The 24,709-nt window shown below is 38.4% G+C and overlaps 1 protein-coding gene across 1 annotated transcript in view; it reads right to left on the bottom strand.

Moving 5' to 3' along the window:
* Positions 1 to 3,518: 3,518 nt before the first annotated feature.
* The window catches only part of tbck (TBC1 domain containing kinase), a 49,366-nt gene continuing 28,175 nt past the window's right edge, over positions 3,519 to 24,709 (bottom strand). Inside the window, exons 23-26 of the mRNA XM_047366213.1 lie at positions 21,767 to 21,939; positions 8,366 to 8,529; positions 7,014 to 7,173; positions 3,519 to 4,065 (exon numbers count right to left, since the gene is read on the bottom strand). Of these exons, the coding sequence (XP_047222169.1) occupies positions 3,955 to 4,065; positions 7,014 to 7,173; positions 8,366 to 8,529; positions 21,767 to 21,939 (608 nt within the window). The 3' untranslated portion in view covers positions 3,519 to 3,954. The remainder of the gene's footprint in view (positions 4,066 to 7,013; positions 7,174 to 8,365; positions 8,530 to 21,766; positions 21,940 to 24,709) is intronic.

Genomic DNA, 24,709 nt, shown 5'->3' on the forward strand with positions numbered 1-24,709 from the left:
TGCATTTCCATAGACCCGCTTTTGCTCTGCTGAAGGGAACACCTCCTGGTGGCGCGGCTTTAAACTAATTGGTACTGGTACTGAAATAACAGTAATGGAAATGCTCGTGAAGTGAGCCGAGCTGAGCTGAGTCGGGCCAAATCAAGCCAGTGGAAAAGAGGCAATAGTCCCTCAAGCATGTTCTGAGTCGTCCCCTTGCTCTCCTCCTGGTGGGACATGCCTGGAACACCTTCCAAGGGAGGCATCCGGTATAGATGCCTGAGCCACCTCAACTGGCTCCTCTTGATGTGGAGGACAGTGGCTCTCCTAAGAGTTCCTCCCGCATGGCCGAGCTTCTCACCCTATCTCTAAGGGAGTGTCTGGCCACCCTACGGAGGAAGCTCATTTCAGCCACTTGTATCCGAGATCTCGCTCTTTCGGGTTAGGGTTGAAATGCGCTATATAAATAAACTTGACTTGACAAAATGGGCCAAAATACCAGCTGGAGTGTGTAAACAGGGTTACAGGAAACATTTGACCTTGGTCATTGCCAACAAAGGTTATGCTACAAAGTATTGAGCTGAAGTTTTGTTATTGACCAAATACTTATTTTCCACCATAATGTACAAATAAATTCTTGTACAATGTGGTTTCTCTCTCATCTTTCTAAGTAGGAGTACTTACACAATCAGTGGCTGGCTAAATACTTTTGGCCCCACTGTATATAGTATGTCTTTTCAGTTGTATATATTATGCCTTCTGCAGGGTATATTACACTTCATCTATCATATCTCTATTTTAAGAGAAAACCTTCTTATATACCTAGTCTATTTATTTGTTTATTCTACTGTGATGTATGGTGGCCCAGCAATCAGCACCCTCAATTTCATTGTACCCCCCTATACAATGACAATAAAGACAATTATATCCTGTATAAAATATTATATTGAAGAATGTATTTTCTGCTATAATATAATAGGTGTTATGATTCTACACTGGTTGTCTGCATCACCTCTGTCTGTCTGCTCTGGGAGGATTGGGTTCACCTGCTCCTTCCCAGCTAGCTCCCTAATTAGTCCTCATCTGCATCACCTGTGCTCCTGCCTTTATATACAGCTCTCTGACAGACAACCAGTGCCAGATTTTTGAAAGGCTTTATGTATGTAGTGTCCAGCGGTCCTTTTTTGCCTGATATAATCTTGCTTTGCTTCATGGATTTCCCTGGTCTGCCTTACCTGTGTCAATAGCATTTTTAATCCTATGTTTCCAAATCATTTTCTCAATTATGTATCTACATGAGATGTTCATAGGCTGGTTAAAAGTAACAAGGTGTAGCAAGGCTTTAATAATTTACAGTTTCCAAAAAATCCAAAATTGTTCATACTTGTTCAAGTTTACGTCTCAAACTTGGAGGTTGTTTAGCAGATTGAGCCAGTGGTCCTTATATTTCAGCTGTTGGCCCTCAAGGTAGAAATACCAGATACCACTCAAGTCCTCGGGTCACTTGCTGCAAGAATTTCACTTCCATACTGTTCCCTTTTCTGTCACTTGTGGCTAGAAAAAAAGTGTATTGATCTAACAGTTAATGAAACCTGCTGGTAAAATTATATCTTTAATCGATGTTGCTTTCCTTGTAACAAAAGAAACTAAACATGTTAGACATTTGAAACTTTTCAGTTTCAAAACTGTGAACCTTAACACTTTTTACTTTCCATTACATTAACAAATACACCATTTGAAATAGTCACAATTTTACAAAACAAATACTGAATTCTATATGTATAGCTTTTATACACAACCGTAATGCATTGTGGTTTCATAGCATTAATCTAATACTCCAAAACTGAGGTAAAATTAAAGATGAGGTTTGAGGGGTGGGTTGTATTGGCTTCCTATGAGCAAACATTATTTCTGAGTTAATCATGTCATTGTGAAACACTGTTTCCACAGAACTGTTTCAAAAATGAAAATGGAGGAATGCTACACGCATGTTCAGTATGAGGGATTGCTGCAAGGTCAACGCCAGTGACTGTCCACTGTCTCTACATGCTCATCCAGGAGGAGTGACTGCTAAAATCTCTGACTCAATGCAATCTGCTGAGTTTCCTTAGATAGGAAAAATGTTTTATCCAATTTTGAATAAATAACTGAATCTGACTGCACTGTTCAATTAGGATTAATTGGAATGTATGTACCTGACTTTTGTGAAGTGCCTTGAGACAACGTGTTGTGAATTGGCACAATATAAATAAACTGAATTGAATGACAGCTGGATCAACAGCAGTTCTTTTGCTCAACAAGCAGGTGACATTTTTCTAGACTAAACGTTTTTAAAATCATCGTACCTCTGTAAAGTTTTTTTTTTTTCTAATGTTCTATGTCGGAGTGAACTTTATGGCTTTTGTGTTAAAACATTTGGTATTTTGCCTATTCATTTCAGAAGCTAACAGTATACAAAAAAACATCTACAGTAATAAAAAAACATTAAGTCAAAAATGACAGTGTCAAAATAGTGTTCTGTTTTTAACACATGTACCAAACAAAATAATCCTATACCAATTATCAACTAGGTGAAATTTACTATTAATGTTAAATTATTCAGCAGATTAAGATTTGAAACAAAATGTTTCTTCTGACAGGTAGTAATATTGTTTTGCAGTGGCCCAGTCAGACTTTCAACTAGAATCTGATAGAGAATCTGTGGATGTAACTTTACGGACTCGAACCTCATCAAAGATAAATTGTTGAAGTACCAGTTGAAACATGCAAGAAAATCTTGCAATCATAAGCATTTGATTGCTGCAATGCCAAAAAAGCTTTTACATTTATTTTTTAAAAGGGTATACATAATTTTAACATGTTTTTTGGGCTACTAGAAACCTTTTTTAAATTGACATCCAAGGCAGTAAGAGTAGCATTACTTGAAGCAAGATTTGCAATAAAAGTATTACTAGAAGTACACTATAAACAAATGTAGCTGAGTAGACTGACGAAGTTATTACTCACCTCGGCTTTTACACAAGAACCGCTTTTATTTATATATATATATAAATATATATAAAAGAGATTACTTTTAACCTAAACTTGCCAGGGATAGGAATAATTTTGGCCTTAACTGTAAATGGTATTATTGTGAAAACCATTCATGATCAGAAGTCAGTCACTTTCTGATGTATCATTTAATCTTGAATGTAGATGAATGCTGATGATAGAATGAAATAACTAAATACTAAAATGTCTTAGCCTATCAGTAAATAAATTAGTTGAGAAGTCTATTGAATCACTAGTTTTACAGTGAATAGGCAATAAAGTAAGGCAGTACATATGCAAAATTTCATTTTGTCATCTTAGTTGCTGATTTCAGTCTAATTTTGTTGACAAAAATCATATAATCCATCTTATCTATACAAGTGAGATCAGGAGACAATGCTGCTAATCTTAGACTGCTAATCTTGAACATATATTTCCTTATATACACCTAAATCTGTAAATGTTTCCCCATCAATAAAATGTCTGCTCTTTTAAAGAGGGACTGCAACTAATATGTAACTCTTTTATTAAAAATACCAATGAAAGTTTGCAATAACAGTCTAGATTTTAGGTCCAACACACACATGAAATGATCTAATAAGCATTACACTGTCAGCCTAAATGTGATTAAAGGTTTTCTGAGAAACATGAACAGATATATTTATTTGAAAAAACATCAATGAATCCATGATTTTATTCTATCACAAAAAAAAACATACCGGCCATAGATCAACTTTTCAATGAAAATTATACAAAAAGAAACACTTTTTCTAAAAAAACATTAAAAAAAGAAGGTTCTTCAATAGTCCAGTAAATGAAAATCAAATCAAATTCAATAAAGCTGAAACACATGATCAATTCCGTTCAGTAAAATGTTCTTAATTTCATGTAGAAACAATTTGCAGTCCTCATGTTTGTCCATTCATGACAAGGTGGGTTATGGGTTCAGATCTGAGGGGAGGGGACCGTGAGGAGTCCTGTGGGCTTCAGCTTGCTGATCCCTCCATCCAGAATACAAACACGAGGAAAATTCACCTTGACAAGATGTGCAGCAAACTGGGATGAAAGAAATATATGTAAAAATCCAAGTCATTTCCCAAACATAAAGAACAACAACGATTTTCATATTTTATGTTGAACTGTCTTTTATATGTGATATTTAATTGTTTGAATTGCAATTTTTTTACTGTATCCGTTTGTTGCGCAGCTTTACCTGCTCACAACAAGTTTCCCCACAGTGACATTGAAAGCATACTGAATTGACCCATTAACCCTAATACCTTGGCTGAGATATAACATCTTTATTGGTATGTAATACAGAATCAGAAATCACCTTGATAAAATAGGTTTATGTTCTAATTAATGAGGCAAAAAAAAAAAAAAACTTATCTGGACACAACAAACTTATTTTGAGTGCCTTTTGGATTTTTGTAGTCCAGTGATATTTGAATGTTTGTTTGGGGTTATTAAAAGTTTAGGTTCCTCATGTTTCAACATTTCTGTGGTCTTACAATTTTCTCAAAACATTTTACTCACAACAATTTTACTAAATGGATCTAATTATCATTTACTTGTTGGCAAGGGGAAGGCCAGCATTAACAACACCATGTGAGTAAATTGTGTATTCTTAATATAAATTATTAACATTTCATCCACAGTGTCATTAAATTCCATAATCATGACACAATTGCTTCTAATTTGCATGTCAATAGATTCTGGCATTACTTGTATGTAGGAGTTGATGGTTTTATGAAGATGCTCAATGACATTTTCACATATCACAAAAACACCAAATATGTTCCACAATCTGACACATTTTGACAGATTAGAATGTTTACCTTCCAAACTGAATTAATTTACACCAGTTATTGCCAAACATATTGACCCTATTTATTGCTCTCTCCCTTCCCTTTCGAAGGCTGAACCTACGTGTGCCGTGATGTCTTGTTTTAAAAAGTCTGTGCAAGTGAAGATGCCAAAAAGAGGAGAGGAGGAGCCCCAAACCTCTCGCTTGTGGCTATGGAAAGCTATTTTGGACATTACTCAGAGGTTGGAGTCACTAATTGTAGCCTGGTGGTGTTTCACTTTCTTAATGCCAGGCGGCACCTTTAATTCTCCAAATAAACACCAGGTGACGCTTTTAATGCAGTTACTAAGAAGCCATGTGACGTTGAAAAACTCACGATAGAGATCTAAAATGGCTCTCCAAAGTGGAAATAAATTGACGCGTGGTTCATATGAAATGTCTCGTGTTACACGGTAAAATTTCATACCTAAAAAACTTGAATTGACTAAAATTGCAACAGTATGAAGTAGCAATAGGGGGGAAATGACATGCAACAGCAGTTTTTAAGAAAAAAAGTCTGAAACATATGTACTAATCATAGAATCTATAGAGTCTATATACCTCTTCTCAACTACTTTACAATATGTATTTATTTATACGTCTCTCAAAGCATATGCAGATAATATGTCAAATTGGATCGCTAACAGAAAAACCACAGGAAACTGCTAATCTCGCTAGCCTATAATGGCTGTACATTATATATCCATTTCTCTAATCACCATTTGGCACTACTGTATATACAATATTAATTCAAAACTGTTATTCATAGCTTGTACAGTCCTAATTTCATACAGTGCTCTGTAAATATCTGCCTATATAATTTTATCACTGCTTAAGTACTTCTGCTTGGATGCAATCTGCATTTTGGTGCCTTGTACTAGCAACATGTGCAATGACAATAAAGTTGAATCTAATCAAATCTAATATGCATCTGAAATTGACTTTTTTTATTTGCAGTTTGGTCTCTTTGCAAAAGGAAACAATACTTAAATTACTTTTTAATGTTTTTATTATATTAACCATTTGTGCATCTAGGATCTGCCTAAAACTCCTGAATTGTCTGCCTGGAAAAGAAGACCCAAGTAAATTTTGGATTCTTAAACTCAACCACTGACTCTAACCACAGCACTTCATTTACTCTTATGACTTATATGGACCTGCGCAAGATAGACATTTGTTCTTGAGCTTTATTTATTTACAGGTCTAGATCTATCAACAGTCTAGGCTGTATTATGTGAAATATATTAAGATTTTTGAAAATATTTCATTTTTTATACTGTTTTTGTCTGGTTTAAATGATCTTGATAAAGCAATTCTAATATAAGAAGAGAAGAAAAAATATGAAAACTGCTTGATATATTTTTCTTTTTTCTAAACACTGAAATGTTACCTAAACCACTTTTTCTCTCAGTCTAGTTTTTATAAATCATTTATTAAAAAAAAAACTTTACCGGGCAATTGGAGTTGATTCTTGAGTTTCAAAATACATTATTTCTGTTAATTGAAAGAGACATTTAAAGCTTAGCTTTACTGAGAACAGATAATATGAGTTGGTTAAAGAAAACTATTGAGAAATTCAAAAGATGATATACATTTTCCTATATTTTGTTGGCTTTTCCTGTCACTGTTTTGGTGTGCCATGTCTGGACCTGAAATGACACTGATTTTATCTTTCTCCCTACATATAGTCCTCCCCAAACACTGTCATGTTCAACATTAGCATTGTATTAAATGCACAACATGCTAACAATATAAGTATAAGTACAAACTTTGGTTAGACTGTAAAACTTTGACAAACAAATAAAAGGTTTTGTCAATAAATAAAAAAATCACTCCAGTATTTTCTACTGAAAAAAACACTGTATTAAAATTGCATGTTTATAGCACATGTGGTTAAGAGCTAGGTTGCTACAGCCTACAATAAACATATTTCAGTCATTAGAAATAATTTTGCTTGTTTATCTGCTCACATTATGAGGTGCTTTCATATATATTTGTAGTAGACTGCAAAATACACATCTTTTAAAGAAAGTGAATGTTAATATCCAAGCCTCAGTAGTAATACATGAAACTCGGTCATATTTTAGGCTTTAGTTAGTACATCTCGTTTAAATCTGTTGTGTTGTGTACAGATGCATGTGTGGCTCAGCTTTCTCACCAAAGTAGCACTCTTTACAGCATGGCTGATGATCACAATGACGCGCCCTCTGTAGTTCTGGAGGACTCCCGTAGCGGGACACTGCACAAGTTCACCATCTGGACCGAACACGCTGTTAAAGGGAATGTTAATGCTGCCTGAAACATGTCCCCTACCAAAGCTGGAGGCAACTGAGTTAAGGAGCGCAGAGTTTGGCAAGTGTGCTAATTCCTCAGAGGCAAAGCCAATGACTGCAGTGAACGTTGTTTACCTTTCACACAGTAAAACACTGAGTTTAATTTTATGAGATCTGCAATGTTTTTTAACAGCATGAAAATAATGTTCTCTTTAGAAAAGAATAACGAGATGAATATTCATTTTTCTTAAAGAAAATGCAAACACTACTTAGGAGAGGAAGGATAGAGCATTCAATAGGCAGAAACAATGCTTGAGTCTCCTGGTTAATCCTCTTGCTCTATGCTATCCTCTCTCCCAGATTGCAGTATTTGGTTGGGCAGCTTTGTGAAAGGGCTCACTGCATGTTGCATCAATTGGACGCATATCTAAAACAGATTATACCTCCTAAATTTTCCTCCACTTCCCTTTTCCAGACACAGAGCCATTTTAGTCTCTGTGCTTTTTTTGTTTCTTGAAAACTCCACCAGGAAATCTAAGCATATCAAGAAGTAACCTGCAAATAAGAACAGTGGGACATAAGATGACTTGAAAGAATATTTTCTGTAAATATTATGTTTTTTAAGTCATATTTATGCCACTCATTAGTCATTTCAGTAAGCCGGCCACTGGTTTTGGCTAGTAGATGGTTTCTGTCATGCCATCAGAAAGAGATTTTCAGCTGTTAAGGTAATTTCTCAACATTAAAGCTCTATCACATGAGTAAGCATTCAACCTTAAGAAAATACTACAGCATACTGTGAGGCTGAAACTGAACAACATATTTTTGTCAGATTTCTATGAAACATTATCTTTGGCTTTGTTGAAAAAGTGAAAGCTGACAAAAAGGTCACCAACCACAAAAATGAGCAATGTTAGAGCATCAGAATCTGACATCACAAATCATCATAGTGTGGCCGTGTTAGAGGCTTCAGTCTCGGATGATAGGTTTAACTGGCCGTTTCTGTAAAGAGATGCTTACAAATTCAGCAACAGATGAGGGACTCAGCACTGCTGCTGGACTGTGTTTGTCCTTGGAACTCCAAGTCCTTCACTTGGTCACGCTGTACAATATAATAAAACTTACCAACGCACAGCATTCATTTATATGTAGTCATTTAAGCACCGTTCTGCTTATAAACAGGTGAAAAACACTAGGTGACAAGAAAAGAGTAATATTTATTAAATGGTAAGGATACTCTTCCACATTGCGGATGTCGACAGCAACAATTTTCGGCTTGGCACTTTTATTTCTTTTGGGTGGTCCGCCGAGCGAGAGTTCACAGAGGTCGATTAAATCCTCAGCCGAGATTCTGGGAGACACTTCAGCTTTCAGGTCACACAGCGCTAGGGGCTCTCGGGACTACAAGAGAGGAGGTCGCAGGAAAATAGATGAAACTGGACAGAATTCCTGAATGCTGTTACAATGAAAAGCTAATCATTTAGAGATGAAACAAAAACTGACAGCTTCATTATTCTCATCATTATATAACCAATTGCACCTTAATGACTCTCATGCTTACCCTTTCAGACCTTTTAAATATTTTTGAATCAAATGAAAAAGCAATCAGATTTATAATGCCCTTGAGTTCATCATTAAAAATAGAAATGTGCATCTTGAACATCACACTGCTTATGTTGCATTTAGTGGTAAAAGCCTGCCCTCAGTCTGAAAGGAAGAACCGTATATATGATGTATCAGGTCTGAAAGGGTTAAATAATCCCCCTCTGTAATGCTGACAGATGAGCAGCAGCAGTGGCCAGAACATGATCCTGTGGTGGGTTAGCTTGTGGGCTGCCAAATGGATTCAATAAAGCAGGCAGCCAGAGGCATAGCTGCAGTCGCAGAGCTCTGCTCTGCAGTGGAGGCCAAGTGTTCTAACACACAAGAAGTGTTAAAATACTTCCTCTCTGAAATGTGACATGTAAAAACAGTACTTTTGTTTGCTGAGCAATAGTCAAAAAACAAGAAAAGCTGACAGCTTAAGTTGTGATCAGGTGTGCATCAGAAAACGTTCATCAAACCTTCACAACTTCATCGCCCACAGGTTTAATAATTGTTTTGATGCATTTTACTTTTGCCTTTACACTAATTTTCTGAAAAATTAAATGCATCTCTTTAAACTTCAAATGTTATTAAAAGTACAAATGGTTAAACAAGCCAACATTTACTTGTTTTGCTTCCAATCAGCAGCTCTGCAACTTTCTATTTTTATTTGTATGTAAAGCCCTTCCCCTTGTTCTTTTTATGTGACTTTAATCAAATATATTTACTAAAGAAGCAAAATATATAAAAAAAAAAGAACAAGTTTAATCAGTAAAAACCTTCAGTCTGTGCCTGTTGGCTGTGATAGAAGGAATGCGGAAGATTTCTACATTAGGTGCTATTAAATCTGTAAATAAGGGTGATAAAAGAAACTAGCAGCCTGACTTTACCTTTAGCCCTAGAGGGGTAAGCTCAGCTAGTTCAACTCTATCATGCAAATGTGCACTAGATTATTTTCTTTAATTCTATTAAAAAGTAAACAGATAGAATATAATATGGAACGAACAAGGTAAATGTTGGATTATTATGCATGCTTACATAGCGTGAATGGAGTTAAATGCAATAAATTCAACTCTCAGAATAGCAGTATTATGTGTAAGCATACATAATGTGATGGCATATACCACAGCCACATTGTGTAAATACATGCATTTGGCTTATAAGATAACAAATTCAGAATGTCTTTAAAACAAAAAGACAAACTTCCTAAAAAACTTGTTTAAATTCTTGTCATGGACAAATGCATACGTTTAATTTTGATCAATAAATGATTTGACTCAGCTGCTGCAGCAATTAGAAATGGGGGGCTCCCAAAAGTGACTCCTAAAGCAGCAGCGAGAACGATACTGGCATCCTAAAGACATATTAGTGAAAGGCGATGTGTCCTGTTGTTGAGGAGGGCCAAAGGCGAGACAATTTAGATACTTCACAAGAACAATGATTGTGTTCTCTCTCCCAGAAACGGCAAGGACAAATTGAAGTCAGTCTGTTCTTGCTGTCCTGGTTTGGGAGCTCTTGCAACTTGTTTTTGACACATAATCTGGGCAGAATATTTTTCTTGTGTGGTCTTTAGACAAACACTGTGTGATTGGTCGAAAATTTGAAGTGGCCCAGGGTATTACTCTGGAGAATGCTGCCCTGCATGTATAAATTTCATTAGAGCAAATAGGCATTGAAGTTAAACTATTACATCCAATATCTGTATTTAAAATTCATTACAGCTGTGTTTTGTATGGGCTGCACGGTGGCGCAGTTGGTGCCTTGCAGCAAGAAGGTCCTGGGTTCGACTTCCAGCTCGGAGCCTTTCATGCCTGTTAGGTTAATTCTCTCTAAATTGCCCTTAGGTGTGTGCATGAGTGTGAGCATGGAGTTTGCATGTTCTCCTCGTGCATGCGTGGGTTCTCATCTCATGTTCCTCCCTGTGGGAGGAAGCCGGAGTACCTGGCTTAATTGGTCTCTCTAAATTGCCCTTAGGTGTGTGAATGAGTGTGTGCATGGTTGTTTGTGTGTTGCCCTGCATGGACTGGCGACCTGTCCAGGGTGTACCCCGCCTCCCGCCCATAGACTGCTGGATATAGGCACCAGCTTCCCCGCGACCCCCTATGGAAGAAGCGGTATAAAAAACGACTGACTGACTGTGTGTTGTATAATCACTCCACCCTGTAAAAAGAACAGTTCAACTAAATCATTCAAAGTTTAAAATTAACTTGTTATTAATACAAGAGGAAGTGGATCTTTTGACCAGCACCCTATTGCAAGAAATGAAGTTACTGTAATACATGACTAATTTGGCTGCTGTAGAAAAGGTGGTTAGGAACATTGGGCATACACTTAAACAACTATCTGAGGTGCAACCTCCTCCATTTAGAAATAGGGAAAAATGTGCAGCTTGTCAGAGTTCTGGTCTGATGAAGCTTTGCTTGGTTAATTAAATGTCAAGAGTGAGACAGCCAAGGATAGCTTGCAGGAACTCTGTCATTTCACTGGACAGAGAGTGATGAGTCTAAACCAGAGTAGCAGAAAACCATCTGCATCTGCAATATTGTTCCAGGTTTAATGAAAGAAAACACTGTTTACATATTAAGATGTTGCTGTGTGTGGGTACAGCTTGAGGAGAGGCTTAATGACTGATTTAAAGTGGCTTATACTGCAAAGCTGTGACTAAATGCTCAGATGTTAAAAAAAGATTTTGGTAATGTAGGAGTGTAATTAAAACAGAAGCACATACAGGTCCTTCTCAAAATATTAGCATATTGTGATAAACTTCATTATTTTCCATAATGTAATGATGAAAATTTAACATTCACATATTTTAGATTCATTGCACACTAACTGAAATATTTCAGGTCTTTTATTGTCTTAATACGGATGATTTTGGCATACAGCTCATGAAAACCCAAAATTCCTATCTCACAAAATTAGCATATCATTAAAAGGGTCTCTAAATGAGCTATGAACCTAATCATCTGAATCAACGAGTTAACTCTAAACACCTGCAAAAGATTCCTGAGGCCTTTAAAACTCCCAGCCTGGTTCATCACTCAAAACCCCAATCATGGGTAAGACTGCCGACCTGACTGCTGTCCAGAAGGCCACTATTGACACCCTCAAGCAAGAGGGTAAGACACAGAAAGAAATCTCTGAACGAATAGGCTGTTCCCAGAGTGCTGTATCAAGGCACCTCAGTGGGAAGTCTGTGGGAAGGAAAAAGTGTGGCAGAAAACGCTGCACAATGAGAAGAGGTGACCGGACCCTGAGGAAGATTGTGGAGAAGGGCCGATTCCAGACCTTGGGGGACCTGCGGAAGCAGTGGACTGAGTCTGGAGTAGAAACATCCAGAGCCACTGTGCACAGGTGTGTGCAGGAAATGGGCTACAGGTGCCGCATTCCCCAGGTCAAGCCACTTTTGAACCAGAAACAGCGGCAGAAGCGCCTGACCTGGGCTACAGAGAAGCAGCACTGGACTGTTGCCAAAATGCCAGAAGTCCAGTGTCAAGTACCCACAGTCAGTGATGGTCTGGGGTGCCGTGTCAGCTGCTGGTGTTGGTCCACTGTGTTTTATCAAGGGCAGGGTCAATGCAGCTAGCTATCAGGAGATTTTGGAGCACTTCATGCTTCCATCTGCTGAAAAGCTTTATGGAGATGAAGATTTCATTTTTCAGCACGACCTGGCACCTGCTCACAGTGCCAAAACCACTGGTAAATGGTTTACTGACCATGGTATCACTGTGCTCAATTGGCCTGCCAACTCTCCTGACCTGAACCCCATAGAGAATCTGTGGGATATTGTGAAGAGAACGTTGAGAGACTCAAGACCCAACACTCTGGATGAGCTAAAGGCCGCTATCGAAGCATCCTGGGCCTCCATAAGACCTCAGCAGTGCCACAGGCTGATTGCCTCCATGCCACGCCGCATTGAAGCAGTCATTTCTGCAAAAGGATTCCCGACCAAGTATTGAGTGCATAACTGTACATGATTATTTGAAGGTTGACGTTTTTTGTATTAAAAACATTTTCTTTTATTGGTCGGATGAAATATGCTAATTTTGTGAGATAGGAAGTTTGGGTTTTCATGAGCTGTATGCCAAAATCATCTGTATTAAGACAATAAAAGACCTGAAATATTTCAGTTAGTGTGCAATGAATCTAAAATATATGAATGTTAAATTTTCATCATGACATTATGGAAAATAATGAACTTTATCACAATATGCTAATATTTTGAGAAGGACCTGTACTTGCTGCCCAGTCTCTGGTCACATAATAAGGGGGAAGTGAGGATCAGTCAAATTATTGGGTCATAATTCTAGGAAACTACTGAAAAGAAATACTCCTAACAACCAAAACGCAGAAAAAAGATAACTTTAAAATAGAGGGAGGCTGTAAAAAAAACTAAAATTCCCACTTGCCTCCTGTTTAACATGGCCACGCAGCAGTCCTCAACTTAACATTCCACATTTTTTCTTTTTTTTTTACGAAAACATATTTCCACTTTTGCCAAGAGAACGTAAGTTCAGAAGAAACATAATTCTGCTTTAAAGCTGCATACGTAACAAGGTTCTGAAGAAAGTATGATGCTGCAGTAATTCTTTAATCACTTAAAACAAAACTCAAAGAAACTTTGATGTCAGACAAAAATGTCTGCATATATGGTCAAATCCCATTTCACTCCCCACCCCATTCCTCCATAGTTTTTATGTAGTTGTTTTTTTATATTCACATCCCAATCAGTTTTACTATATAAAGACAAAGGTGAAGAAATGTAAAATGAAAGGTATACAGGTCCTTCTCAAAATATTAGCATATTGTGATAAAGTTCATTATTTTCCATAATGTCATGATGAAAATTTAACATTCATATATTTTAGATTAATTGCACACTAACTGAAATATTTCAGGTCTTTTATTGTCTTAATACGGATGATTGTGGCATACAGCTCATGAAAACTCAAAATTCCTATCTCACAAAATTAGCATATTTCATCCGACCAATAAAAGAAAAGTGTTTTTAATACAAAAAACGTCAACCTTCAAATAATCATGTACAGTTATACACTCAATACTTGGTCGGGAATCCTTTGGCAGAAATGACTGCTTCAATGCGGCGTGGCATGGAGGCAATCAGTCTGTGGCACTGCTGAGGTCTTATGGAGGCCCAGGATGTTTTGATAGCGGCCTTTAGCTCATCCAGAGTGTTGGGTCTTGAGTCTCTCAACGTTCTCTTCACAATATCCCACAGATTCTCTATGGGGTTCAGGTCAGGAGAGTTGGCAGGCCAATTGAGCACAGTGATACCATGGTCAGTAAACCATTTACCAGTGGTTTTGGCACTGTGAGCAGGTGCCAGGTCGTGCTGAAAAATGAAATCTTCATCTCCATAAAGCTTTTCAGCAGATGGAAGCATGAAATGCTCCAAAATCTCCTGATAGCTAGCTGCATTGACCCTGCCCTTGATAAAACACAGTGGACCAACACCAGCAGCTGACACGGCACCCCAGACCATCACTGACTGTGGGTACTTGACACTGGACTTCTGGCATTTTGGCATTTCCTTCTCCCCAGTCTTCCTCCAGACTCTGGCACCTTGATTTCCGAATGACATGCAGAATTTGCTTTAATCCGAAAAAAGTACTTTGGACCACTGAGCAACAGTCCAGTGCTGCTTCTCTGTAGCCCAGGTCAGGCGCTTCTGCCACTGTTTCTGGTTCAAAAGTGGCTTGACCTGGGGAATGCGGCACCTGTAGCCCATTTCCTGCACACGCCTGTGCACGGTGGCTCTGGATGTTTCTACTCCAGACTCAGTCCACTGCTTCCGCAGGTCCCCCAAGGTCTGGAATCGGCCCTTCTCCACAATCTTCCTCAGGGTCTGGTCACCTCTTCTCGTTGTGCAGCGTTTTCTGCCACACTTTTTCCTTCCCACAGACTTCCCACTGAGGAGCCTTGATACAGCACTCTGGGAACAGCCTATTCGTTCAGAAATTTCTTTCTGTGTCTTACCCTCTTGCTTGAGGGTGTCAATAGTGGCCTTCTGGACAGCAGTCAGGTCGGCAGTCTTACCCATGATTGGGGTTTTGAGTGATGAACCAGGCTGGGAGTTTTAAAGGCCTCAGGAATCTTTTGCAGGTGTTTAGAGTTAACTCGTTGATTCAGATGATTAGGTTCATAGCTCGTTTAGAGACCCTTTTAATGATATGCTAATTTTGTGAGATAGGAATTTTGGGTTTTCATGAGCTGTATGCCAAAATCATCCGTATTAAGACAATAAAAGACCTGAAATATTTCAGTTAGTGTGCAATGAATCTAAAATATATGAATGTTAAATTTTCATCATGACATTATGGAAAATAATGAACTTTATCACAATATGCTAATATTTTGAGAAGAACCTGTACTGAAGTGTTTTATCACATTTGTTTGGCTACATCTGAGAAGGAGAGCTTGTTTCATGTTAAAGCAAACTGGACAGTGTATGGAACATTTGCTCAGAGGAAAGCTGGATAACACGGCCCCCTGATATTAGAGAGAGAGGTGGGACACATTCATTCAGTACATGTGATTTTACATACATGTGACATTTTAACAAAATATTATTGAAAAGGTTGGACGGACATCTACTGTTTTGGCTTTGAAAATATTAAACCACAGTATGACCCATTTAACTTCTAAATCATTTTTATGCTGCAATAAATGCCAGGTGTCTCCAAATGTATTACAGGTGTAGAGAGGCAGCGTGAATGGTCCTAAAAATTTGTAGCTAACATTTATGGAGAAAGTTGGCAACCTCTGCACACTATACATCTCAGTATCTGCTGACCACACTCAGTGACTTAGCATCGCCTACCACTTTGTGGCTAAGTTGCTATAATTCCCAATCACTTTCCCTTTGTTACAACAGCTCATTTTCATCCCAAGAGTCCCAAAATTTAAACACAAAGGATTTTTGTTTACCACGGTAAAAGGAATTTGTGCGCTTTTTGTTTCCACTGCTCTGAAAGGCAGTGAAAAATATTTTTAAACCAGCCTAATGACGTAAGAGGAAGTTGTGAAGAAAACTGCACTACATCTCTAGTCCAGCGGGTGGCAGTAATAAGGAAGCAAAGGCCAAACAAGGAAGACCCGACTGAGAAGCCCACATCCTGCCATTTGTTCACAAAACAAGATGGAGAATGCACAACTGGCTTTTCGCTTGTAGTGTGGGTTCACATTGTAAATGAAATCCAGTGACCTGCAAGAGAAAGAAGGCAGGTGATCGCCCAAAGACATCGTCTTAGAACACAACAACAACCCACAGGTCCAAAATATGGTGGGTGAGCGGAAGTCAGACCATGGCAAGAAAGGGTCAACAAATTATCCTTGCTCTGCACATAACCCCGCCCCTCAACAATCCCGGGGTAATCTGAAAGAAATTACCCCCAGTCCAGGACCTTTAATCCAGAAATGTGTGGACTCGCGATATTTAAATTAATTGGATAAAACCGTGTCGAAACACACGGAGGGTTTTCAAAATCCTGGGAAATGACTAAAAGTCCCTGCAATGAAAAGAGGCTGATATCACTAACAAATGGCTTTGTAGGATTAACCAGCAAATAAATTTTAAACATGGACTTATTGCGCAAGTGGCATCCTTTAACAGCACAATGCTGCAATTCACAGAGCTCCTGAGAGTGACCCAATCTTTTACTGGATTAAGCAGTCTGCACGCACTAGGTGGGCATTGAAGTGATTTAAAGACCTGAATTTAAAGATGGGTGATGGTTGAGTGAATACGATTGGTAATGTCACCTACTTTCTAGGTGCCAAAGTCACAAGTAGTACATATTCGAATGAATGTTTTGATTTCATTATCAGCCCTACCTTTTTTCTAAATGATTTTGAAAGCCCAACAGAAATAATCTTTGTTAAGATAACTTCTGGATAATAAAACATACATGTTAAGATAACATCTGCTGTTCAAGCTCTATTATAAGGAGAGGTGCATTTTCATTTACATGGCACAGAGGTTCATCAACATTTTGGGAATTAAGCTGTCAGGGGCTCAAATGTAACAGATGTTTTGTTAGATATAAAAGTCTACAGCTGTAAGAGAGACAAGTAGCTCAGGTGGTGATGATACATTTTTAATGAACTTATTATAAAACTGTCAGCACCTATTACATCTCTAATGTACAAGTCTAAATGGGTGGCACTGGAGGTGAAATGGAAAATAAATCTGCAGTATAATGCTGACAATAATTTTCAACCGAACTGAAATAAGAAGGTCATTGTATCTTACATCACAAACTCTTGCTTTGGACATATTCAGTTAGTTTGTCATTGCTTACAGTATTGACATCAGGATGTATGGGCATGTCTTGTTTATTTGATATAATTATGTGCAGAATGCACCTTCTTGAAACATTAAGGGCCTTTATCCAAGGATCCTCCTTCCTCCTGATCCCTCTTTGTATTTACAGTTTGTATTTACACATTTCCTCCACTGTTAATGCATTTTGCCAGCAACTAAACAGCAGAGAAAAGAAGAGAAATATTATCTGGTCATGGCAGAGGCTAAGATGACAGACCTGCTGATGTGAATAGTGACGATGAAGGTTACGAACTGTAACAGTCTGATGATAAACAGAGCAGGTCAACAATGCCTCAGGAGTAGAGTAGAAACAAATGGAACAAATCAGCCGCTGGATCATGCCCAATGTTGCAGCGTAACTACCCCTGCATGCCTCATGCCTCCCTCTGACCACAGGGAGGCTTGAGAAAATTCAGCCGTAGTGACAAATAACAGCAAACGCCACAAACCGAGATTAAAAATAAATATTATCTCACGCTAAGCGGCCGTGCGTGCCTCGTAACTTGAGAGCGCGTGTGTGGGACAGAGGAGATGAGACGTGGCTTCCTCCTCAGAGTTATGAGGAGGAGGAGGATAAAGGCCATTCAGAGTTATCACTTCTGACGTGAAAGGTTAGGATGCAGGACAGCTGAGGTGCCATCGCCCCATATTCTGAGACAGAAAGGAGTGACGGAGAGAGCATATAAATCACTCACTCTCTTTGCAGATGTCAGAGCTGAAAGCACGGATGTTTTAAATGACAGAAATTTAAGTGGAGCCTGATCTAAGGGCTCAAATGGAGCTTTACCATGTGGACACAGGACCAGCGCTAATTTTAGCCTACTTGCCTAAAATAAAAGTAAAGAGTATCAAATCAAACAGCTGAAAGGCCCAAGTAAACAAAAACCCAGATGGCTTTGGTGTGCTCAGTTTCTTTCATTTGAATATGGTTCTAAAATTTGACATAATTCCATAATGACATGTTGGAAGCAAGAAATGACTAGCTACGTTTCACTCTGTGTAAAAAACTTATTTGATTAAAAAAAAACCTCACTTCTGTGTTTGAATATCAACTGCAGACATTTTAAATCTCCTTACGTTGGTCGTGATCCTGTGGTATTTAATGTTCTGCACAAACGGTCAACAATTAATTCAACATGCAGTCCAGGTTCATAAGGTCACACTGTTTGAAGTACGACAACCTCCTTTTAAAATCCTGAGCTCCGTCACATCTGCACAAAAATATTTCAAATTTCAGAAGCTAAAAGTTATTTTTCCCTCAGGATCCTCTCTCCTGTCAAATAGGTAGGCAAGCAAACAATTTAAATATATTCTATATTTATAATATTCAGTTTAAGTAATATTTAAGGTTACTGTAATGTCACAACTTTGCACATTCAATGCCTCATTAATCCGATCAACCTTTCTGATCATCAAATCAAATTAATGAAGAAAAATCATTAACCCAATATATCCCACTTATAACCTGAAACCTGTACCGCTGCACATAAAATGATCCGACATGGACCTCTAATTTTTCAACACAAATTGATTTTCTCCGTAAGTCCACTCTGACATAAACATGCCTATAATATCTGAGACTGGATGCAGGTTTTAAGCTTACAATCAAATCGATACATCCCAAAATGAGAGTGAAAATGACTTTACAACAGATGTTTGGTAAATGAAGGCCGGTTACTTTCAGCTTGGAGATTTAGGGAGGAATCAACAGAAGAATAATCCACCAGCCAGCATTCATGCAACATACAGGGGTTGGACAATGAAACTGAAACACCTGTCATTTTAGTGTGGGAGGTTTCATGGTTAAATTGGACCAGCCTGGTAGCGAGTCTTCGTTAATTGCACATTGCACCAGTAAGAGCAGAGTGTGAAGGTTCAATTAGCAGGGTAAGAGCACAGTTTTGCTCAAAATATTGAAATGCACACAACATTATGGGTGACATACCAGAGTTCAAAAGAGGACAAATTGTTGGTGCACGTCTTGCTGGTGCATCTTGTGACCAAGACAGCAGGTCTTTGTGATGAATCAAGAGCCACGGTATCCAGGGTAATGTTAGCATACCACCAAGAAGGATGAACCACATCCAACAGGATTAACTGTGGACGCAAGAGGAAGCTGTCTGAAAGGGATGTTCAGGTGCTAACCCGGATTGTATCCAAAAAACATAAAACCACAGCTGACCAAATCACGGCAGAATTAAATGTGCACCTCAACTCTCCTGTTTCCACCAGAACTGTCAGTCGGGAGCTCCACAGGGTCAATATACACGGCCGGGCTGCTATAGCCAAACCTTTGGTCACTCATGCCAATGTCAAACGTCGGTTTCAATGGGGCAAGGAACGCAAATCTTGGGCTGTGGACAATGTGAAACATGTATTGTTCTCTGATGAGTCCACCTTTACTGTTTTCCCCACATCCGGGAGAGTTACGGTGTGGAGAAGCCCCAAAGAAGTGTACCACCCAGACTGTTGCATGCCCAGAATGAAGCATGGGGGTGGATCAGTGATGGTTTGGGCTGCCATATCATGGCATTCCCTTGGCCCAATACTTGTGCTAGATGGGCGCGTCACTGCCAAGGACTACCGAACCATTCTTGAGGACCATGTGCATCCAATGGTTCAAACATTGTATCCTGAAGGCGGTGCCGTGTATCAGGATGACAATACACCAATACCCACAGCTAGACTGGTGAAAGATTGGTTTCATGAACATGAAAGTGAAGTTGAACATCTCCCATGGCCTGCACAGTCACCAGATCTAAATATTATTGAGCCACTTTGGGGTGTTTTGGAGGAGCGAGTCAGGAAATGTTTTCCTCCACCAGTATCACGTAGTGACCTGGCCACTATCCTGCAAGAAGAATGGCTTAAAATCCCTCTGACCACTGTGCAGGACTTGTATATGTCATTACCAAGACAAATTGACACTGTATTGGCCGCAAAAGGAGGCCCTACACCATACTAATAAATTATTGTGGTCTAAAACCAGGTGTTTCAGTTTCATTGTCCAACCCCTGTATGTAGCACAGAGGTAACATTTCTGTTAGAAAGGTGAGAAGGTAAGAAAATTCAGGGGGCAGCATACTCTTAAACTCCTGTGAATCAGTTTGGGTTTTTTGTTTCATGACGTAAAAATATTGTGTTTTAAAAGCCTTGTAATAAGGATCTTTTAGTTTAGTGCGACAGGGAGTTTCCAATGTGAAATCATGTCCTGATGTCCATTGTCAGAAAGCCTGACTGCTCCCAACGACAATTACACTGCTAAACAGCTCAATTATCAATTTTAAGCTAAACAATCTTATCAATAGTATTTCACAAATGGAAATATAATGCTTTATCAAGTATTCAATTTGAATAAAACACATCAACATAATAAATTTTAGTTTACTATTTTGTAAGATTTTATTACCGTATTTTCCGCACTATAAGTATAATCAGGAGCACCTTATATATGGATCAATTGGTTAATTGGTTGATCCATACTGGTTGTACACGGCGCTCTGTCAAAATGTTTCAGTACGACTGGTAAACTACAAAGCCGCACCGTTTGCAGCATTACGGCTACCGTAGTCAGGGGCGTCGCCGAAGTAATAGCGGTAAACACCTGTACTGTGCTTACTCCTAGTCCAACACCACTTGTGTGTGTATAACGTTTGAATGTACTGTTGCAGGAATTGCCTGAACTATATGTAATTAGAAGCTCAGTGTGTGGGGTGTATGTTTCGTGTGTGTGTATGGAAGATGTTGACATTACTCCTCCGGACAGAGGTGGCGCTGTGTGCTGCCGTAGCTGAGAATCAAGAGTGAAGGAGTGACGTTGGTATTATTGTGTGTGTGGGGTGGGTAGAGACGGCGACCGGAGCAGCGGTGTATGAGTCTGTAAGCCCTGTGTTTTTACGTGCTGCAAAGTCATTAAAAAGAACCCCGAATCTCGTCAACAACTCAGTGTTTTGATGCCGTTTCTTCATGCTCAACTCAGCAACGTATGAGTGAGGGAGTTAACCCCGAGGAAACTAGTAACTTCGGCCCTGGAGAAAGCGTCTCCCCTGTGTCATCAGACTACGGTCAGGGGACAGAAACAGGAAAGGTTAACAGTACTAACGTTTGATTTAGTGCATCAAACTGTTTCTTTTACGTGTTTACTGAATCAGGGAAAAGTTCCCTTTCACGTTTTAACTAACGTTTGATTTCAACTTCAACTTCATAGACTCCAATGTATTCCTAACGTGCTGTTGGCTCTATTCAATAGATTTCTATGTAGAGGAGACCTTACCATGAGAGTGAATGGAGTTATCAGAACGCTGGTTTGTAGTGTATCAATAAAGTTTGACTGACTGACTTATCTGACTGTTTTGTTGATATTCTCTTTAGCACAGCTCCATCTAGTGGATGCATAACGCAACCCCAGTCAAACGTTTGACTGCAGTAGCTTCTATTCTATGCGCCTTATAATCCGGTGCGCCTTATAGTGCGGAAAATACGGTACACTTTGTCACATTTATAGTAGACTTGTACATATATTTTGTCACAAGGTCTCTACTAAAAAAATAGTTTTTTTTATTCCCTAGGCTTATAATTTACACAATCTCTACTGTTAATTACTCAATAATATTAGTTCAGAAAGTTGTAAAGCTAAGATGAGCAACTGTAAATCTCCCTTCACCATATTTATTCAATATAAATAAATGGATAACTGTGTGTGGGACTCACCAGGTCTGTCTTGGCCATGTCTTGGTAGTCAGATGAGAAATATGTTGCTGTTTTTCCAAAGATACCTTCACCGCCAGCTTTCATTGGCTGAGCATACTGTCGGTATGTAGTGCTCTTTGGAGTCCAGCAGAAGAGGTTGATGGATTCACGAACACAGCGCTCAATGTCAATTTCTGTACAAATAAAAATGTGAAAGGAAAATATAAACATGCTGTCTGTCATTGCAAGAGCTTCTCTCAACTTTTCTGCAATGTTCTTAACAATATCATTGTTTTCCCCTTCTTGCATGATGTTCGAAATTAAAAATCCGAATTGCAAACACTATCCTACTACAGCACTATACAGCCTTTTCGAAAGTAAACAATACACTTCATGTGAAACAGGACCTGATTTGTAACTGCTTTCTGACTATATGAATGACTTCAAAAAGAAAAAAATGGATTCTGTCCCTTGAGCCTGAGAGATTACAGTTTTCCTTTTCCAGGCGGACGGATGGATGGATTTATGAATGGATGGATGGATGGATGGAGGAAGGGAGAGAGGAAGGACACAAATAGGAACCTTGAGTGTGCAAGGATTCATTAAATTGCAGCAGGATACAGCTTGACCTTGGCATTTTGGATTGATTATTAGCCCCAAGTATTCATTTAGCGCTGCCAGCAGCTCTTCAAGGTGATAACTGCCTTATTTAAACAGCCGTTTCTCCCTTGAGTTTAGCATTATAAGTTATAAATACACTTTCATAGCAATGCAATTTTGTTTTCTTTGTTGAATTTCAATGCAGCCTGCTGCTCATTGTGAGAACAGAGAGGATTAGGGATCTGGGACTTGCTGGATTAGTCAAGGATTTGGATAAATTAGGAATAATTTCCCCTCGCAGCCTCTTTAGTCCTGCCTGCTTCTTCATGACCAGTAAGTAAGTCTGGCTAATGAGCTCTTTTTGGTGTGACCTGCACCTGGGCCAGGCTTAGGAGAAGTTATATGGAAGATTCATCATTTCTTCCCTCTGCTCCATCACAGTGTCAAGGTTAGGAGGTTGTCAGCTCTCTGGGGATAGGACCTGACAAACTCAGTTACAAGGTCCATTTCAGTGAAAAACACACTGGGAGTCTGATATTCCTCACCGACAGGCTAGCAACAGCTCAACAAAACACATTTTTCTTTCCTTGGGCCACAAGTGCTGCGTGCAATCACTCTTTCTGCTAAAAGAGGCAGAAATGACAAAGAGGAGATTGATTGCTTTAACAATCACTGGTGGGAGGCTCAGCTGGGCATTCTAATATTGCCAATCTTCTTAACAACCGATATGTCAGAGTAAAATATTGCAGTAAATAAGATATATATTAACATATAGAAGTGTGAGCTGTGGCTTCTTAAAATAAACTCTAGAATAGCTGGATTACCTAAGGGGGCCAATTGGGGAAAACAAAAGTGGTAAAAAAAGATTTTTTTACAAGAATCATATTTTGTGGTTTTTACAAATACAATAAAGGTTTCGTTTACCAGAGTTCATTTGAAAGAATCTAATCAGTTTATAATAATTAAGTCCATTTATAGTCTATATACTACAGTTTTCAGGCTTGGTTAATTCTATAGTGGTACTAAAAAGAATACAAAAGTTCAGTTTGTGAGATTTCATCAATAAATGGACAGAGAGAACAGGGAACCTATTTTTCGTGTTGAATGATCCAGTTCAGGTTTGATCAGACATATAATTTTAGATTTTGAGTTGAGTGATAATCAAATGAAATGTAAACTCATTAAAAAATAAGAAACGGTCACTGGCAAATGCTAACATTCAAGTGCTAAAGTGCCGCCAGATAAACAGCTCAAAAATGATCAAGGCTTCTTTTATGCTTTAACTTATCTTAAAATAAATAAACAGAATCATTCTACTCAATTATTCTGCTGTTCTAGTTTATCTACATTTGGCACATTCACGTGAACAGTAAGCTTGATATCATTACAATACAATTTTATTTTATAGTAGGGCTCAAATATAACAACAAACCCATTTTGCAGCTCGGTGCTTAAAAAAGTATGCTTCTCTTCACCTCAGCCTGCCATCACCTTGAACTGAATATACACTGTGTTCACAAGCTAAATCTAAAAATCTTTAGAGATCATCAGCTCTGTGCTTGTTGTGTCTCACTGACCCAAACACTAATGTCCCATGAAGGCATTATCTGTAAACACAAGGTTCATGACAGCCAGAGAGCCACTCTTGTCCACTGGGAATCGGTAATACCACCATTCCACACTGACAACAAATAATACGAATCACCAAGAATTGCCAAATTTTAGGATTCTTAGTTGAATCAATAAATTCCTGAATTTATAACTGATTCAGATTTCATTCTCAGTCAGTTTCTGCAATTCTTGAGCCATCTGGAAACAGATGGCTTAAAGCAAATGCTTTAAGCTGTTCTAAATTTTGGTGCAGATCTTCCAAATCCAAAAAAATCTCAGTTAATTCTTAACAAACTTGTAGGTCATTCATAGATGTCATAACCGATTCCTAATTGATTCACAGACAGTCCTGTGTGTTCTTAACTCAAATCAGCGATTCTTGATTGTACCACCTAAAACCACCCAAATCTCTCTTCTGCCCATGGGGAAAAAACATTTTAAAATAAGAAATATGGAAAATAATTTATTTAAAAAAAGTTACATCTTGATGGAAATTGTTGAGAATAGTAATTAATTTAAATGTAAATGAAATCGTACCTTATTCTTAGATGCATTCGGCCTATTGTTAACTGATTCCTGACATTTGTGTAGTATTCTTAATACATTCTTGTAAATCGTACTGAATTCATGACAATATTGGTGCAAATCAAGCCGAATCTCACGATGTATCTATTGTACCTGTGTCATTAGTGAATCTTACAGTGTCACAAATTGGACATAATAATTTACAAAATTCCAAAAATCCTTACAAAT

Source organism: Girardinichthys multiradiatus, chromosome 5, assembly GCF_021462225.1.
Source record: "Girardinichthys multiradiatus isolate DD_20200921_A chromosome 5, DD_fGirMul_XY1, whole genome shotgun sequence".
In the NCBI taxonomy this organism is placed as follows: domain Eukaryota; kingdom Metazoa; phylum Chordata; class Actinopteri; order Cyprinodontiformes; family Goodeidae; genus Girardinichthys; species Girardinichthys multiradiatus.